Source organism: Rattus norvegicus, chromosome 19 (genome assembly GCF_036323735.1).
Source record: "Rattus norvegicus strain BN/NHsdMcwi chromosome 19, GRCr8, whole genome shotgun sequence".
NCBI lineage: Eukaryota > Metazoa > Chordata > Mammalia > Rodentia > Muridae > Rattus > Rattus norvegicus.
The window spans coordinates 64,894,913-64,914,652 of record NC_086037.1 but is presented as its reverse complement, the minus strand read 5'-3'; the positions used below and the strand labels follow the sequence as shown (position 1 = coordinate 64,914,652).

Genomic DNA, 19,740 nt, shown 5'->3' with positions numbered 1-19,740 from the left:
TTGTAGCTGAATTCCTAAGCATAGAAATTACTTTAGTTTTAAAAAAAAAAAAGGCCAGGCACAGTTGTTCTCAGCATTTGGGAAGCAGAGGCAGAGGAATCTCTGTGAGTTCCAGGTCAGCCTGGGCTACATAGTTAGTTCTAGCCCAGTCAGGGCTGCAAAGTGAGACACTGTCTCAGGATGGATGGATGGATGGATGGATGGATGGATGGATGGATGGATGGATGGATGGATAGATGGGTGATTTTTTAAATGCTTTAAAAATACACCATAAATAAGACATTGAAGGCCACTTCCCAACACAACCTGAGTCACCATCCGCACTCACACTGTCATCCCTCACAGCATTCACACTCTGGGCAGGAACCACGGGAGAGGACCCAAGCCCTGAGTACAGGGCTCCAAGTACTCAGCTGACCTAGACACTCTCTCCACCCGCAAAGCCATCTGGGGCATTGTAAGGCCTCCTGGCTCGCCTGCTGACCTGCCCTTAATAACTTGTATTTTAGGAAAAAACAAGAGGCAATAGCCAAGCTGACGGAATCGTCTCTGTGGCCTGAGCGTGACTAAGGTGAAGGCTGACTCCAGGACTGGGAATCTCCCCCCTGCCCAAGAGCAGCACAGCATTGAGGAACAGACTGAGAAGCCAGGCTCTGCTCACTAGTGGTGGATTCACAGGCTGGCAGAGCTGGTGAAACTCAATCCTTGGTACTCAATGCCATTAAATGTAGGCAATCAGAGCACACTAAGCCACCCAGTGACTCCACCTAGTCCTTACACCAACAAGTTACAGCACGGAGCACACGCAAACAACGGTGCCTCAGGCTCATCTGCAACTTGCTCTGTAGCCCAGGCTGGGCTTGAATTCAGAGATCCTCTTGCCTTAGCCCCCTATGCTCCAGAACTCCCAGCATGTGCCCTCTCCCAGATCTGGGAGCAGTTTCTATCGCTACCACAGAGCACCCCAGACCTTTTCAGACAGGCTCGACTTGATGACTGTCAGGAGTCGATAAATGTATGTGGGTTCAAAGGCAGCTCCTGGGCGGATATCTCTCACGATTTTATCCCCAAGAGCTGCAAGAAAAACAGAATATTTGGTAACTAAAAAGACAGCATAAGGGAGAACAAAGCCACCCAAACTCCCAGCACACGGGGAAAACACCTAGATTTAAATAGACACTTTCTTTCCAATGAAGACCCGGGTTCCTCCACCCACGCTCCCACTGACAAGGTGTCCCAGCTGTGCACGCCCACTCACCTTGGCGGGGTTTGGGAGGTACTGGCATATTAGTAAACTCGTTCATGAGCCGAACACTAAGTGGAGAAAGAGTGAAGCAGAGCACACGTTAGAGGCGGGCCTGGGCACGGCAGCACATTAACCAGCCAATGTAACAGCACCCAGGGGCTCTTATATTAAAGTCTACACATATTATTTCCAATGGCATTTTAAGTTGCTAAATGGTACAAGGAAGGTTTCCTACTGAATCTGAAGGATAGAGAAGCACACTCTCCAGTTACAGCCCAGTTTAACTTCCATAGAAAATCCCAACAGCATCTTCCTTTAAAGGAGAATTCCAGAGGCTGGAGGAGTGGCTTGGTGGTTCAGAGCACTCACTGCTCTTGCGAGGGGCTAGGGTTCAGTTCTCAACACCCAGCGGCAGCTCACAACTAGCTGTAACTCCAGGTCCAGGAGATCCAAAGTCTTCTGACCGCCATGGGCACTGCACACGTGCGGGGCACTTACATATATGCAGGCACAACACTCATACACATCCACTTAAAAGCAGGGCGGGCAGATATTCGAGCAGTCATCTGTAGCAAGTCAGGAACTGAGAGCTGGGCTCAGCCCCGGGAGCACGTACTTGGCCAAGCTGCTCCAGTTCCCATCACCACAGGCAAAGCCCCCAACCACCGACACATGTGAGCACCTTACTTACAAGCTATCTATCATGGGCGTGGACGTGCACGGCCTTTGCACTTTTGAGTACAGAGGAATGAACTTCATCAGGTGATACATCGGAGGGCAAGCCACCAATGCCTGCAGGGTCTAAATGTCGCAGTAAGGAAGTGTAAAGGAAATGAAACAGACACAGCAAACTTTTCTAAAGGCACATAAACGAGATAAGCCAAGGACACCCGACTACTTGGATATGTAAACACAAAGAGGATAAACCAAATAAGACAGCTGCTCACTAATAAACTAACGGCCATGTAAGGTTCCTGTCGGCCGGCATGACGTTCATGAACTTAGCTGAGCAAAATGCTCCCATGAGTTAGAGCAGAGCCCCCAGTTCTCCGTGGTCATTCTGTCCTACTGTCTACGACCACTCCAATGAGAACAGAACATGCCCAATTCTGTCCCTCACAAGTCAACAGATCAATCCTCGGACAGGGGGCGGAGGGGCTCCAGAGTACCACCGACTATGAGGTAGGCAGACCAAGTCATGGCCCAGTCTCCGTGTTCAGAGTCCAGGCCAGCAGCCCTATGGACACTGCAGTAGGTCAAATACACCCGGAGAGGAGAGCTTGTGTGGTGACCGGGCAGGGGTAGGCAGCCAGGAAGGATACGGCATTAATGTAGCACCAGTTTCCTTTATTGATCAGCCCACGGGGTTGCAATGACACTGGCTTATGTACTAGGGTTACAGTCTCCAATAACTCTGTAAGAGTGAAGAAGAAGCAAACGAAGACATTAGCAACACTGCGGCCAGCAGCACCAGAATCCATGAGACTCCTTCAGGAGAGCGCGTCCTCCGAAGCCCTTCACTTGGCTCAGCACCAGCTTTGAGACTAAACGGATTGTCTTTTCTAGATACATTTTCCTCTGAATGTTTACTTATCTTCTCAGCTTGCTAGGAAACTCCAGGACAGAAACACTGACACAACCGCTAGCAGAGAGCAGATGTGGAAGACACTGGCTTCCCCACCAAGACTGACAGCATGCCCCACCAGCAGCAAATCTCCCGGGTACCAGTTTCAAAGAACCGTGGACATGAGTGTGCCTCCCGGGCTCACAGGAGACCCAGCAGATCACAGTAGGCGCTCGATGGCCATATAGTAAGTGACAGTGGCTCCTGCTGGTCACGGTTCCCACTGGAGGTGAGAGCCCATCAAAGGTGAGATTGGCGATTCATTTGTTCTGCACACTAACTCCACATTCCATTCAGAAGCGGGGTCTCTCTCCTAACACTCACCCCTGAAACCACTCTTTCCAGTTTTAAGAAAACCATGAGCTGTGGAAGCACAGTGAGTGATTTTATAAGGCTCGTCCTTTGAGAAAATAAACCATTTTAGGCTCCAGAACGCATCCAGTGAGAGTAGTGTCAAGCTTGCTATCCTCTAAGTAAAAGGCATATAGATCATCCTCCACCAATCCTGGAGCTGCCTGTTATCATTCAACTCCATAGTAACTTTGCCAAAAAGGCGCCCATATTACAGATGAGAAAACTTAGTCCCAGCCCTGGGCCAGATGCAGCTGTGGATCCCTGGCTGGCTCTTTCCTCTCCACTGCGCAGTGGGCTCTAATGCAACTTCTCGTCACAGACTACTGAGGTGGCTATGCAGTTCCGGGCACTTGCTGCCAGACCTGATGATCTGACTTACAGCCCCTAGTGGTGGAAACAGGACCAACTTTCAGTATCTGACCTGACAAGCACAACACATTCATACACACAAACATGCTTGCAAGCACAGAGGGAACAAATAAATCCAAGGAAGCAATGTTCTTAAATATCTTTTCTGTAAGGAGGCGCTCGCTTCCCCCCTCCCACTTGTTCTTGGGCTACACACAGATCCACAGTACAGCCATGATCCCAGTGACCTCCAAACACACGCACGCACGCACGCACGCACGCACACCCTCAGAACAATGCCACAGGTCACAGCGGCAATCAATTGTAAGCTATTACATGATTAGAAGCTTGGTCTTCCAGCCATAGCTGACCTCTGGATGAACAGCTAATGTGCCCTGTGTGTACAGAAGGCTACAACTAGCCCTGCCCTAGGCCAGCTCACAGACAAGTAACAAAGGGCTCACTGTCCCAGCTGACAGCGCCCACCACACACTGCAAGTTCAGTTGAAGAGGGTCTGGGGAGTGTGCTTCACGCAGTCGAGGTCTGCAGACATACCGAGAGAGCAGCTACAGATGGGACAAAGTACACACGTCAGAAGACAGGCAGTGAGGGGAAGGTCTGTCTGCCAGGAGGAACAGACAGGATTGCATGAACACTGTGAATCCTGACTTACACATAGGCTTCGGCATACCACATTCCTAATACCCCCACGGTCATGGTGCCCTGTGTACAGAGTGCAAAGTACACACTAATGTTATCGATATGAAGCCAGGGGTCTGGGTTAAGAGTGGAAGCTAGTGCACACTGCTCAGTGGGAGGCCTGGCCCAGAACTTAGGGCCACATGGGGGTTGGGGGTGGGGGGATTCTGTCTTCCTGCTGGTGTGAGAGGCAAAGCCTTCTTGGGTTGGCTGAAGGTGGAAGGAATGGGATGCCATGACATTCACACCTGCTTTGGCACAGGCACTGGAGGAAGTGGGAAAAACCAACAGGGGACAGGCATAGAGATCCACCTGAACCTTCCCTCCTCTTATACCCACTGTTCTGAGCAGCCTCAACTATGAACAGCGCGCGGGGGGTGGGGTGGGGGGGCGGCAAAGAAGAGGGCGCAAACCCAGAGGCCTGAGTTCAAATCCCCACGTCAGAAAAGTGAACCAGGGGGTTGGGGGTTTAGCTCAGTGGTAGAGCGCTTGCCTAGCAAGCACAAGGCCCTGGGTTTGGTCCCCAGCTCCGAAAAAGAAAAAAAAAGTGAACCAGGAAATCCACATTTTTAAAGAGCGGGAGAAGCACGTGATGATGCTCGCCTGTAATCCCAGCGCTGGGGAGGCAGAGGCCAGTGGGTATCAGGAGTTCATGATCACTACACGGCAAGTTAGTTCCAGGGCTACAGAGAGAGAGCCTGCTTCAAACAAATCCCAGCATTCCTATGGAGACCACAGGCTGAGATGAGCATTTCCCCAGACCCGTGGGCACCTGACCTGGGCAGAGTGTGTAGTGAAGCAGCAGACATGAAAGACACTGCGTTAAAAACAAAATAGGTCCAGCTCCCCAAAACCTGACCTCTGACCCCACCAGATAGGTGCCTCTAGCAAGCATGCACACAACCCGTCCACACATACACTAAAGAAAACACGCCATATGACTCGTGTTCTCTGTGTACCGCATCAGTGTAAAGAACCCGGCGCCACGTATGACAGAGCTAATTCCTTTTCAAGAAGGGACCTGGGTAAGCTGGCTGTGCTAAGCCCTAGAACAAGCTTCTGTGGACCAGAGCGACCTCAGCAGCCTGGGGGTTCCTACAGTCGGCAGAGCCCTGCAGACCTGAGACTGCAATCCATCTGAACCAACTACGATCGTTCCTTTCCAATGAAGAAACCGCATGTTAAGAGCTGGTTTCTACATGGTCCTTCCCTGGAAGAGTCAGCAGGTCAAAAAGCAGTTCCCATTTTCCTCCCAAGATAGCAAGCCTGTCTCTTAGCGCCACCCAGTGGTTTGTCCAACACCTGCAGGCAAGCAGACCTGGACTACAGGACAATGCGTGCAGCAGACAGTGCTCAGGGGCAGGGTAAGTCTTTAAAAAGACAGGCATAGAAGAGATACTTCGATTTTTTCTTCTTCCCTAAAGATTATCCTATTCTCTTGGGGCTAGGGAAATGGCTCAGCACCTTAGGGCCTCATGTTCTAAGTTCTTTGAAAACAAGACCCTAACGCTGGTACTTCAAGAGGACTCTCCATGCCTTTGTCTGGGGCCCCAGTCCTGCTGGCTGCCTGTGGGGGTCCCCACAGCAGTCAGTCTTGAGCATCCTGCAAGCTCATTTACTCTGAGGGTGATGTGCGTTCCTCTCCAGCCAGCAGATACCAGTTCCACGACTCTTGTGTTCCCTTCCACTGTCCTCCTGACTCAGTTGCCCCACTATGGCCAGTATAGGTGGGCAGCAGTGGGCACGCCTTCAGTCCAGCACACGACAGACGGAGGCAGAGGCAGGAGGATCTCTGAATTTGAGGCCAGCCTGGTCTATAGAGAGTTCCAGGACAGCTAAGGCCACACAAAGAAACACTGTCTTGAGTCCATCACCCCCAAAAGGCCAATACGTCTTTTGCTGTTAGGAATTCCCTGGCTGGCACAGACGTCAGAGAAAGCCACCTCTAGATTAGGTTGCCTCCCAGCATCTCCCAGAATGTCCTTGTCTCTGACCCTAATGACAGCTACAGGTCACAGCTTGTTGACATGTATGATGGAGATTCAAACTCAGATCCTCTGGCTTGCAAAACAAGTGCTCTCGCATACTGAGCCATCTCCCAGTCCTGCAACAAATATATTCTAGAAGAAATATATCCCATATCTATTCAAGAAATCAGACAGGGGATGGAGCAACCAGCACTGGGGAGGCTAGCAGGAAAACTTTACAATTGTGAAAAGCAGGAGACAAAGTAAAACTGAAAAAAAAAAAAAAAGTGGGCTGGAGAGATGGCTCAGAGGCTAAGTGCACTTGTTGCTCTTGTAGATGTGGGTTCAATTCCCAGCACCCACATGGCGCACATGCAGGCAAAACACACATAAAATAAAATAAGTTTTTAATTAAAATTAAAAAAAAGAAGAAAAAAAAAGTGCTGGGGTGGGGTGTGCAGAAGGAGATCGTTTCCTCGAAAGCTACAATCCTCAGCAGGTGACACCGCCAGCTACCACCCCAGAGCCGGTGAGACTTCCAACACCCACAGGGTTTACAACAGACTGCAACTCTAGTGTGAGGGGATTTCTTCTGGTATCTGCTGGAACAAGCGCACAGTGTTGCCTAGACATACATGAAGGCAAAAGACCCATATACATAAAAAGTTAAAATAATAAATAATGTTCTCCACAGAGCGAGTTCAGTGGTGCACCTGGTGATCCCAGCACTCAGGAGGTAGAGCAGGGAAGAAGCCGCTCTGAAGGTAGCTTGGGCTAAAACAAGTACAAGACCAGCCTGGGCTGCTTTGACAAGATGCTGTACCAACTACAAACACGGCATACAGAGAAGCCCAAAATAATAAAAATAAAAATTTCATCAACTTTCTCATTCGAAGGGACCCCAGAACACTAAAATACTCAGAACAGTATCATCGCACATACAGAATAAAGTGCTGCCACCTCTGTTTCGGCTTCTTTGAGACAGCACTGCTACTGAAGCCGGCTTGGCTTCAAACTGCCACTCCCTGCCTCAGCCTCCCGAGAGGCGCAATCACACGTCCTGTGTCTCCGACGTGATTAAAAGCCTCTATTTGTCAACCCCAACCATCACGAGGATCTGCCCCTTACATCTGCGGGAGCGCTGAGCACTCCAAGGGCTCACTGCAGCCGTCTCAGGAGCTGGGACCCGAGGACCCGCTTCTGCACCCGCATCCAGTGCCTGCCTGACTCCTACCCTTACTTTGGTGCTATAATTCTGACATAATTACGATAATATATGATATGATGTAATAAATAATGTACAATATTGAATGATGAAACCCATCACTGAACCCACAATCACTAAGGGAGATAAAGAGGGGGCGGCATATTTCTAGAGCACCTTTTTCTGTAGATACACAGTGAGTGGAAGAACTGAGGAGGCTCATCAGACCTGAGGGACAGCCTGGCTACAGCACAGGGCAGGTTTGTCACACATGACCACACTATAGCACTAACATGGACATGAAGTCTGTCTGTCAACAAAGTCGTAAGAGACATGGGCTTTCCCTGCTTACATAAAGGCATGGCCTCTCCTCCATCTTCCTCCCTACACCTGCTATTTGACTACTGGGCAACGTTGTTAGCACACACAAGTCCTTCACTGCTTGTTTCCATACAGGTCGGCTACTACCCGCTGGCACCAACAGACTGCTCCCCTGCCCACTCAGCCTGTCAGTTAACTGTACCTGCAATCTTTATGGCTACGGGGTCCTCTGACACGGGAACAAGCCCTTCTTTGACTTCCATCTGTTTTTCAGAGGCCAGGGGGGACGGGACAGGGGGGGAACACTTAGTTTCCACATACGCCACGGGTGAGGAGGAAGAAGGCTTAGAATCATGAAAGAGGCTAGCCCAGGACTTTGCAGGTTGGCTAATGGAAATGGCGCCAGAGACAGAGAGCGCACTTTCGGCAGGAGGTGACTGGCTCTCAGGCTTCGCAGGGTCCAAGTCTGCACTCTCATCAGTGTGCAGCTCTACCCCATTGGCAGCAGCAGTGCCCTCGCCCAAGGATTCAAGTATTTTTCCATTAGCAACTGCGAGGTTCTCAGTAGTGTCGGCGCCAGCGTTGGGCTGCGTCACAGCTGTCCTTAGCAGGTTGTCTGTAGGGAGGCAGGGCTGCTCAAAGTCAGTTTCACGGCAGCCCTCAGGCAGTCCTGCAGTCCTGGCATCACCACCTAGTGTCCTGGGGAAAGGACTATCAGGGACAGGGTCACTGATTAAGTCCATGGGGTTCTGAGGGCTGTCACAAGTCCTGGGCATGACTGAAGGAAGCATGTCCACCATGAACTCAGGATCCTCCACACCCTCGCTGTTCGTGCCCACTGACGTGGCATGGCCGTTGACAAGGGCGGCCGGGGAAGCACCCTCTTCACTACCATCTTTCAGATAACTGTAGTACCCAGGGGGCCGCTTCTTCTTCTTCTTCCGCTCCCTCTGACCAAGACCACCAGCGCCACTGTCATTCTCCAAGGTCTCGGCCTCTGCGTTAGAGCTGCTTTCCAGAGCCAAGGCTGAGGCCGGGTACTGATCAATGGAGCTGTAGGTCTCGTCTTTTTCTATGTCATCAGGGGTCTTCTTGGAAGTTGGACAACCAAGGATAAATTCAGGTGCCTGAGGGTTCAAGGTGCTTGAAATACTGTAGCTAGGGGCTCTCTGCAGACCATCACTGGGTTCGATGACTTCGTCTACACCAAACTCAATCCTCTGATGTTCTTGTCCTGCTGAGAAGAGATGATCAGTCAGTGCCTGTCCAAGCTACATAGTATCCAAACCATGGTCCCTTTGGGAGGTGATACTTGGTTTTATTGTCTAACAGGGCTATGACAGGCTTTAGCCTAATTTGTTGAAAACCACATGTATAAAACAAGACCGCATTGGGTGTATAAAAATAGAAGCCTATCCTTATCCTTGGAGATCTGGGTAACTAAGAAAGAGTTTAAAAAACAGAGGGTAGAAATTAAATTAAAAATTACTGGGGCATGTTGTTCCAGGCCTGGAGTGGCGGAGGTAGAATTAGGAATTCAAGGTCACCCTCTATTCCATGGTGGCCTCTGGCAGCTTCGCTGCACAAAATCAACACATAAGCATTCAGTGGCTTAGAAATGTTCCTCAGACACTAGCTCAGCGCAGACAGCACACTTGTCTGGAGTCACTTGCATCTTGATTTGTTTGTTTGTTTAAGTAAGAAGAGACAGGCAGCCAAAGGGGGAGAGGGAGGGAGGGAGGGAGAGAGGGAGAGAGGGAGAGAGGGAGAGAGGCAGAGATAGATGATAAATGATAGATAGATGGATGGATGGATGGATGGATGGATAGATAGATGCTGGCCCACACCTATAATCCCAGCATGCAAAGCTGAGGTATAAGAAGCCCAAGTCCCAGCCTGGACTACATAGGAGATCTCGCCCCTCCTCGAAATCCTCATGCCCCTCTATGCCTGGGCAGAGGAAATGTGGGCTCTGATGGGAGGCAGACAAGAAGAAGGTTCTTAGTCATTCAGATACATGATGAAGGGCCACAGCATTCTAAATAGACATCAGGCAGTGACAGACATTCAGAAATGGATGTGGTCCCTGTCAATCACTTCTGGGCCGTCTCAAGGGAGGCAGACTATGGAAGCCGCTAGAGCAGTGGTTCAACCTTCCTGATGCTGTGACCTTCAATACAGTTCCTCATACTGGGTTTATCCCCAAATGTAAAATTATTTTGGTGCAACTTCATAACTGCAATTTTGTTACTGTTTTAAATCACAGTGTAAATAGCTGGTGTGACCTGTGCGGTTGTCACTCAACCCCATACAGGGCCCCGACCCACAGGTTGAGAACTACTGCTCTAAAGAGAGAAAACAAAAACTACAGATTTTAGAAGAAAAGAGACTTTAAGTGGTTGTGCCAACTAACTGTGCAAACGGGCACTAAGAGCCTGGATGTCTCACCACAGGGGAATGACTGACCACCACAGGATGAGCATAGACATGCACAAGGCACACACATGCCCAGGGACCCACATGTGGAGTTGGACAGCAGCAGATTAAAGAGCAGTTCCCTTCGACAACTGTGTTCACTTTGTTAACTGTACCAAGCGTGCCCCGTCCCTTCAGATGTCCCATCACAGTCAACTGCACGCTGCTAGCATTCATTCCCTCTCACTTTCGGAGATGGTGGCTGCCTTAGTCTTTTCTAGTTCATACACCAGCCTGAGCTATAATTAAGTCCCTATCACAGGTCTGACATGCTAGCTCAGCATGGAATCTAATCCCTGGTTCTTTAAAACAAAACAAACCTTTTTTTCTTGAAAGCCAAGAAGCTGAAACAATCCTAACTATCATTTGGGCCTGCGATGACTGCATAGCTGAGAAGTGTGAAACCCACCTCAGCAACAAACACTGCTGCACCGTGATAAACACCAACTGCCCTCTGCCATCAGTCAAACAGGGCTCACGCCAGAGACCAGGCAGTGGAACAGACATGAACACCAACTGCTACAACAGCTCCACAGGCCCTGGACCTGGCACAGCCATGTAGAGAGCGACACCCACACCAGGGCCTGCTGAACTACAGACTGGAGCACCTCTCTCCTGACCACAACTCACCATGCCCAGGGTTCAGGAGCATGGCACAAAGTTGAAAGCACACTGTTGGGGCTGGAGAGATGGCTCAGCGGTTAAGAGCACTGACTGCTCTTCCAAAGGACCTGAGTTCAATTCCCAGCAACCACATGGTGGCTCACAACCATCTGTAATGGGATCCGATGCCCTCTTCTGGTCTGTTCAAAGACAGTGACAGTGCACTCACATACATGGAATAAATAAATAAATCTTTAAAAAAAAAAAAAAAAGCAAGCAAGCACGCACTGTCGATCTGAGTGTCTGGGTGGTTGGCATGAATACACTTGGCCCACAGGGCAGGGCCCTGTGGAGTAGGTGCAGCCTTGGTAGAGGAAGTCTGTCACGGCAGATGTGGGCTTTTGAGGCCTCCTAGCTGCTTGCACAACAGTCTTGTCCTGCCTGCTTCAGAACAACTACAGAACTCTCAGCTTCCCAGCGCCGTGCCTGCCTGGACGCTGCCCTGCTTCCCACCATGATGATTACGGACTGAACCCCAGAACCTGTTCTGTAAGCCTGCCCCAATTAAATGTTGTCCTTATAAGAGCTGCCTTGGTCATGGTGTCTCTTTCCGAAATGGAAACTCTACGACAGTAGTTAGGTGAGCAGAAGCTTCAAGCTCCAGTGAAATGCTGACTGCAGCTTGATATTGTGGTTCCAGGGAGGCTGAGCTAAGATCACCAACCTAAGCTGCTAAGCTACAGAGAAGATGGGACACGGCATGGACAGATCAGGGAAACAGCTCAGCTGTCCAACGACCTCAGTCCAATCCCCACCTCTGACCTCCACATACAAAGGACACACTAATATCCTCGCACATCATAGTCTTCCCCCAAATAAATGAATTAATAAAAGGTTAGGTTAAAAAAAGGTGACCCAATGGAGGCCATGCTGACAGCCTCCCTGCCCACCCAGTACATGTGGCCCGGCTCACCGTCCAGAAGTTCCTCTTCAGCCTGAATGCCACACTGAGTCCCACTGTATGGAGGGAGCTGCAAAGAGAAACCAGAAGACAAATCTGAACAAATAACAGAGTCCACAGCATCAACTCGACACGTCCTTTACGCCCATGACAGCAACGTCTATGGCATCCCTTTCCCAGAAACACACAGGTTCTCTAAAGTCGGAATCAGGCAGTGCAGGAACGCTTCAATTATTTGCTGCAAATACCTAGTGTGTGATCCGCCAGGCTGCCGTGAAACCCTTCCTGCCCTTGGCTGTCTTCTTTTTTTTTTTTTTTTTTCCGGTGCTGGGGACCGAACCCAGGGCCTTGCGCTTGCTAGGCAAGTGCTCTACCGCTGAGCTAAATCCCCAACCCTTGGCTGTCTTCTTACTACAGTGTCCCAAGCAAATGAGTTAATGGTTTAAAGTCACCTTCCTTGTTAGGAAAGAAGGAAGGAAGGGAGGGAGGGAGGAAACATAGGTCTGGCCACTTTGTGAAAACCTGGAAAGTATTGAGCCTCTCAAATACGTCTTCCTACAATTTCACTTAATTCCATATTTATTTAGGTTTTAGGGTTGTCTGAGAAGTGAGTCAGCTGACAGAACAAAGCCCCGAACACCACCGTGCTGCAGCATCTGTCTGGTCACTGAAGTCCAGGACAAAGTACACCAGCTTCAGGTGGCTCTAGCTGGTGCCCATGACAACCACTGTGACTGTGGCCTCCTAGGCTCATGTCTCCAATGAACCCTACCCAACGGATACAGCAGTCATAGCGAGGTAAGTCTACTTCCCCAAGATAAAGTGCTAGGATCTCTCCCCAGATGGCAACAGCAAACAGCAGGAAAAGACACAGGCACAGTGGCTGGAAGGAGCCCAACCACTCAGGACCTGGCAGCCCAGGACTTAGCACCTTGACACACAGAGAAACTCTTCCCCACGCCATCGCTGACAGCACACTGAAGCAGTGTGGTGCAGCAACATCAACCAAGTCCTGTCTCTAGGTCACAAAAGAAGGGGAAGACACCCTTACAGAGAGAATGTCTGCTCTGCAAATGAAACTAGGGAGGCCACTGAGAAATGTATATAATCCGGATGCCTAAAAAGGTGTTATAAATCAAATCCATTCACACAAGCGAGCATCACCATAACTGGGAAAGAAACCTTCTGATTGCAGAAGGGACAGCCTAGGTGGACGAACAATGGTGCCCACACCCACTGGGAAGGTAAAGCACCCAGGAATCCACACTGCCTCACTGTCAAAGTTTCACATCAGTGTGGTTAACATCTTCACTTGTAATGTGCAGAGATGGCTCTCTGCGAAGTAGAAAAGGCAGACAGGTTCAGGACAGAGACAGAGAGGATAATCCCCTGGGACCTCAGTGGAAGGTCAGATCAACACAAGCCACCAAGACCCCCCACCATCAGACTTTGTAAAGCAAGCGGCTAAGCAGCTCTTCTCAAAACTGCCAGCCAGCCTCCAGCAAAACATGTTAATGGCACCAGCCACGTACACAACTGGCCAAGGGCTCCTAACACTCCTGGTCAAGACCTCAGGAAGGGGTTCCTGAGACAGCAGAGTAGGAAGTCAGGCTAAATGTTCTCATCACTGGGGCAATATGACAATTTCATTTAAGTGTCTTTTACATTTTCATTTAACCACTACTTGGGGTTTGAGGGTCAGATCTCTCATGACACCATGTGGGTCCTGAAGACTGAAGTTCTCAGAGCCATCTCTCCCGCCTTACGACCATTTTCAGTGAGGATATTTAAGGCATTTTACTTTGGGGTCTGGTGAGATGGCTCAGCAGATAAAAAGGTTACTGAACAAGTCTAGCAACCCGAGTTTAGTCCCTGCAACTGACTTCACAAAGTAGTCCTGTTTGGTCTCCACAAGTGGACTCCCATCACGCCCGCCCTCGTGCACACAGACATTCACCTGCATCTGCTTGGGACAAAAGTGTGTACCTGTACCACCAGCCCAGCACACACTGGTTTATTTACTTTAGACTGGCTAGATGGCTACCATCCCTGGCACTCACACAGCAGAAGAAAGCCAGCAAGTTGCCTTCTATGTCCACACACACTCAGACACACACACACATAATTAAAATTAAATGTTACAGCTGGTTGTAGTGGTGCACTTTAATCCCAGCATTTGGGAGGCAGAGGCAGGTGGCTCTCTATGAGTTCAAGGCCAACCTGATCTACTTAAGTTCCTAGTCACAGTGACCTTCATAAACAAGGTGGGAGAGGGATCTGTGGGGTAGAAGGCCATAGATGTGAGACACCACAACAGACTCCCTCAGAAACCCATTAAGCCAACCAGGATGACCCTAGAAATAAACACACACAAATACACTGTCGCAAACATGTGTGTGTGATAGACTGTGCTATGCAGTGAAAGTCAGAAGATGGGCCAGAGAGCGGCTCGGCACTCACTGCTCTTACAGAGGCCCGAGTTTAGTTCCCAGCACTCACAACACTGGCTCACAAGCACCCCTAACTCTAGTTCCAGGGTCTGCTGTCTCTTGCAACCTCTATGGACACCAGGCATGCAAGTTACATACATAACAGGCACAGTTCTCTTACACATAAAACAAATAGTCTTTAAAGTAATTAACAAATAATAACAAAAACAAAGAATGTCCGAGCATAAGCGCGGAGAACACACGGGCTGCACAGCACTCAACACGCCCAGTGGACAGAACGCTGTCCACCCATCCACCCAGCAGTGCTACCGCTGGGGAAGCGGCAGGAACAGAGAGGGGTCGTGTGTGTGTGTGTGTGTGTGTGTGTGTGTGTGTGTGTGTGTGTGTGTGTATGAGAGAGTGTGTGTGAGTAAATCTGTTGTGTGTGAGAGAGAATGTGAGAGAGAGAGAGTGTGTGTGTGTGTGAGTGTGTGTGTGAGAGAGAGTGAGAGTGAGAGTGAGAGAGAGAGAGAGAGAGAGAGAGTATACTTACTTCTTTGAAGTCTAAAGCAAATAAATACAAGAGCCAGCGAGCCGGCCCAGCACACTCCTGGTGTAATCTATACTCATCTATGAGTAAGAACTCTTAACTAAAATAAAAATGAACTGTCAATCACCTCTACAAATACGTTCATGACAATTTTTCTTACCTCGACTGAAGAGCGGGGAGTCACAAAAAACTGATTGAATTCATCAGGGCTGAAATCGCCAAAAATATACTGAAAACAATAAGAACACTTGATTACATATAATATACACATGACTTATCTTTTTAAAGCCACATATTTTATAGTGTTTGTCTTCAAAAACATTTATACTAGAATTTTTCACATCCTTTTCAAGTAAGAGACACAGGGCTTTTCCTCTGTAAGCGAAGGTTCCCAGGGCAGGCGGTATTTTCCCATGACATACAAGAAAAACTTCAACCAGCTTTTTCTGTAAATTGTCCAAGAACAAGGTTGAAAAACCTTTTGAAGCGAGCCAAGTGTGGTCCCTGAGCATGTAGGTTCCTGCCTTTGGGGAACTTCCTGGTTCACCTTCTCACCTCCCTTTAGCTTCCTGCAGAGTCAGGTTACCGACTACTTCCATTTCTTTTTTCCCCACCAAAGGATAGGAAAATTCACGGGGAAATGTCGGCAACCCTAACATTAGGAGACAATGTGTCGTTTATTATAACCACAGACCAGAACAGGACTCAGACACCGTCTTCTAGCTTCATAGTGCTGGATGTGACTTCACTCACAGATCTAGTACAGCACAGGTGACTCCTCATGGCTGCCAGCTCTGAGGAGTTTCCAAGAAGTCTGCCACTAACAAGTGTCACTATGAAATGTCCACAGCATTCATTTGTTCATTCATTCATTCATTCATTCATTCAGTCACTCACTCACTCATGTTAGTCAGTCAGTCAGTCCATTGGCAGCCGGCAGGCAGGCAGCCAGCCAGCAACATACATGTTAAGACTCAGGACTGGGTCCTGAAGACAAGCAGAGCTGTAACTTCAGTTCTATTGCAGCTTAAAATCTAGCTCAAAGTGGCTTTGACTTGCAGGAAGTTTACAATCTTGCCTTGTATAACTAAGTAGGTAGATATTATTCTTACTATGCAAAAAGCACTTTTGGGAAGAGTAACAAGGAGACCACCCTGAGCTACTGAGCTGCGTCTACTAAAACCACAGCAAACCCTGAGGACAAAACTGTCCCCTCATGTAGTGCACACATATCCTGGACCAAGTCTACAAGAAGACAGTGGACTGCTGTCATGGTGGAAACACTGAGATTCCACATGGTTTAGTTTTCTCATGAAATGCTTTAGAACAGCCTCTTACCCACTGCAACATTAGCCAACTGCTCACAGCATGAGAAAGCTTACATTAATATCACTCACAGCACAGTATGTGAAAATGAAACAGAAGAACCACAGTAAGAACTATTTTCTCAGAGAACAGAATGAATGGTGTGAAAACCAGACTAAATTCAAATTAATTGTTAAAAATCTCAACTGGTGTTTAGTGGCAAGCAGGCGGTTTTGAAAATTCAAGAAAAAATGCTAAGCTCTTATTTCCACCGAATTGCATCCCATCAATTTTTTACTCAAATGTACAAAGTATACTTAACATTCTTGAGGGCCATGGATGCAGTGGATAGTTGTAAAGCGCACACAAGTCTGGGTTGAATGTCATCATTGGTTAGGACATCCTGACATCTATGTGAAGTTTGTAAATCCCATTAAATGAACTATGGTGACAGACAGGGATGGATACAGAAGTAGAAGTCCATGAACCTCAGACACTAAAGAGACCACAATTCAATCTCAAGGGGAGCAACTCTCAGAAAGCCATCCCACGCCCACCTCCCCATGGATCCTCAGGAGTAGGGAGGACTATAGACTCACAATGGACGAAAGGTATGTATGGATGAGAATCAAATCAATGTGACGTGTTCAAGCTATGGGTGTCTAAGTTGCCTGATGTGGTGCTGGGAGCTAAGCCCAGAACAGTGGCAAGAGCGCTAACCACTGAACCACCTCTCTAGCTCAGAAACGTTCATTTAAACTACACTTAGAAACACATTTTCTAATTTGTTCACATACAGTCAACTTTTTTAAAGGGCTGGTTAATTCGGTAAGGGCTAAATCTTGGGAAATGTGCAAACAGAGAAGGAGGAACCAGGTTCACGTGCCTTCCAGTCTGGATCGCAGAATTCGGGCTCCTTCCTGGAGGAAGGACTGGGTGGAGAACCCAGTGAGAATCTCTCCTGGTACTTACACTTAGTTCACTATTTGTCCTGGGCCACTTGAAAAAGTCTGCTAGAGTGTTTTTCTTACAAATTTATTTGCCTTTAATCCAGGCCTGTTAAAGACAGACAAGAAGACAGCCACGTAAAGCTGAACAAAGAAGCCCCACCCACCCACACCCACACCCACGTGATGAGAAATAAAAATGCACACAGAGTTTAGAAACTCTGGACCCATAACTTATCCAGGTCTGACCGAGATCTATAGAGGGGGACAGCTGGAGGGGAGTGTTATCAGGGTGTATTATTTTAAATCATGTTCTATTCAACAAACTGACTAGGAGCTGGAGAGATGGTTCCGCGGCTAAGACCGGCTACTCCTGAAGAGAACCTAGGTTCAATTCCCAATGTCTGCATGATGTCCCACGACTGTCTGTCTCCAGTTTCATTACATTCTTCTGGCCTCCATGGGCACCAGGCATGCACAGACATACATGCAGGCAAAATAGAAACTAATTATAAGATGTCAGTATAGGGCTGAGAAGCAGAGGCAGGTGGATCTCTAGGAGTTTGAGGTCAGCCTACAGTCACTACAGAGTGACTTCTAGTACAGCCAAGGATGTGTGGAGACCACATCTCAAAAATCAAAATACAAAGAAAAAAAAATATGGTATAAAGAACAGATTTCAGGGGGCTGGGGATTTAGCTCAGTGGTAGAGCGCTTACCTAGGAAGCACAAGGCCCTGGGTTCGGTCCCCAGCTCCGAAAAAAAGAACAAAAAAAAAAAAAAAAAAAAAAAAAAAAGAACAGATTTCAGGCTGGAGAGATGGCTCAGTGGTGAAGAGCACTGACTGCTCTTCCAGAGGTCCTGAGTTCAAATCCCAGCAACCACATGGCCGCTCACAACCATCTGTAGTGGGATCCGATGCCCTCTTCTGGCCTGCAGGCATATATGCTATATACATAATAAATAAATCTTTAAAAAAAAAAAAAGGGCTGGGGATTTAGCTCAGTGGTAGAGCGCTTACCTAGGAAGCGCAAGGCCCTGGGTTCGGTCCCCAGCTCCGAAAAAAAGAACCAAAAAAAAAAAAAAAAGAAAAGAAAGAAAAGAAAAGAAAGAAAAGAAAAGAACGGGAAGAAAGACAAAGACAAGGCATCCTGCTCAAAAGCGGTCTCTTCCCATGGAAGGTGGGAAAATGGCCTAGGCTCACCTGCAGGAGTGCAGACCAGTATTGCAGGACTGAGGACTGCCACTGCTGCGTGACACTAGGGGGCGCTGGAGCACAGCATTCTCAGACCCTAAGCTTCCAAAGATTTCATCTCTAGAAATCCAACTGAATATGTCTGCTACCCTAAATGAATGCTCCTTACCTTTTGAAAAGGCTCCTGGTGATATGAGAAGCGGCTCTGAAATAAGTAGTCAGCTAATGCTTTGCTCTGTTCAGTAATTCTCATTTCAAGGGAGATAGGTAAGCACTTAGTCTCCCACTGCAGTGCACATCTATGGGAGCAGGCTGAAGGACCTTGTCACAGCCAACACAGGAGACAAATGCCACCAGCCTTTCTACCTAGGAGGTCTGGGCCATCCTTTGAAGCAACAGATGCTATGAGGGAGCAAAACCTTCCTTCTCTCTGCAGAGGATGAGCTCACTCACAAAGCTCCAGACTCCTCAGCAACCACAAGAGCTCCTGGGTCTGACTAGGTGGGACTGGGGTGGTTTGCCTGGCATTTGTGAGACTCTATCCTGTGCCAAGCATGGCAAACACAAAACAACACAAGCAAAACCAAGAAAGGAGGGAAGCATGGACCTGGACGCATCACACCAATACCTAGCTGCTCAACACTAAAGTGTAAGAGAAGCCAGCATTGAAAAGGGGAAGTAAACCGGGCACAGAGACACACCCAGCACTGGGAGACAGAGGTAGACAGGTCTGAGATGCCTGCCTGGTGTACAAAGAGAAACCTTGTCTCAAAACAAACAGATAAATGAGGGAGGTTGGAGAGATGATTCAACTGTTAAAAGCATTGATTCTTCCAAAGGACCCAGGTTCAATTCCCAGCATCCACATGGCAGCTCACACGTGTCTATAGTAACTCCAGTTCCAGGGCTTCTGACACCCTCACACAGATATACATGCAGACGAAAACCAATGAACATAATAAAAATTATAAAAGTTATATTAAAAAAGTCAGCTGGGGGCTGGGGAGATGGCTCGGCGGTTGGGGGCGCTGGCTGCTCTTCCGGGGGTCCTGAGTTCGGGTCCCAGCAGCCACGTGGTGGCTCACAACCACCTGTGGTGGGATCTGGTGCCCTCTTCTGGCACACAGCCACATATGCAGGCAGAATACTGTATACATAATGGATAGATCTTTAAAAAAAAAAAAAAAAAAAAAAGTCAGCTGGACAACAGAGTGGCTCACACTCAGGAGGCAGAAGGTGGATCTGAGTTTGAGGCCAGTCTGGTTTACAGAGGAAACTCCAGGACAAACCAGGGCTAGACAGGAAAAAGCCTCTTAGAGAAGAGGAAGAAGATGCTAAGCCCCACCCTAACCAAGCAGCCATTTGCCAACAGATACCCACTGGGGAAGGGGAAGTCACTTTCTCCATGGAGTGTCATTGTGTCTGTCAACTACAGTCCATCTTCAGGCCTGTGCCCAGGCAGACTTGGCCACCATAGAACAAGCTCTGACTGTTTGGTTGATTGTGTTTTT

General features: G+C 48.5%; 1 protein-coding gene across 2 annotated transcripts in view; it reads right to left on the bottom strand.

Moving 5' to 3' along the window:
- The window catches only part of Usp10 (ubiquitin specific peptidase 10), a 42,268-nt gene that overhangs the window by 8,870 nt on the left and 13,658 nt on the right, over positions 1 to 19,740 (bottom strand). Inside the window, exons 2-8 of one of the 2 annotated variants that reach the window (XM_008772609.4) lie at positions 14,943 to 15,011; positions 11,816 to 11,873; positions 7,967 to 9,001; positions 2,569 to 2,660; positions 1,938 to 2,047; positions 1,259 to 1,314; positions 971 to 1,074 (exon numbers count right to left, since the gene is read on the bottom strand). In XM_008772609.4, the coding sequence (XP_008770831.1) occupies positions 971 to 1,074; positions 1,259 to 1,314; positions 1,938 to 2,047; positions 2,569 to 2,660; positions 7,967 to 9,001; positions 11,816 to 11,873; positions 14,943 to 15,011 (1,524 nt within the window). The remainder of the gene's footprint in view (positions 1 to 970; positions 1,075 to 1,258; positions 1,315 to 1,937; positions 2,048 to 2,568; positions 2,661 to 7,966; positions 9,002 to 11,815; positions 11,874 to 14,942; positions 15,012 to 19,740) is intronic. The other variant, NM_001034146.1, reaches the window with a different exon arrangement.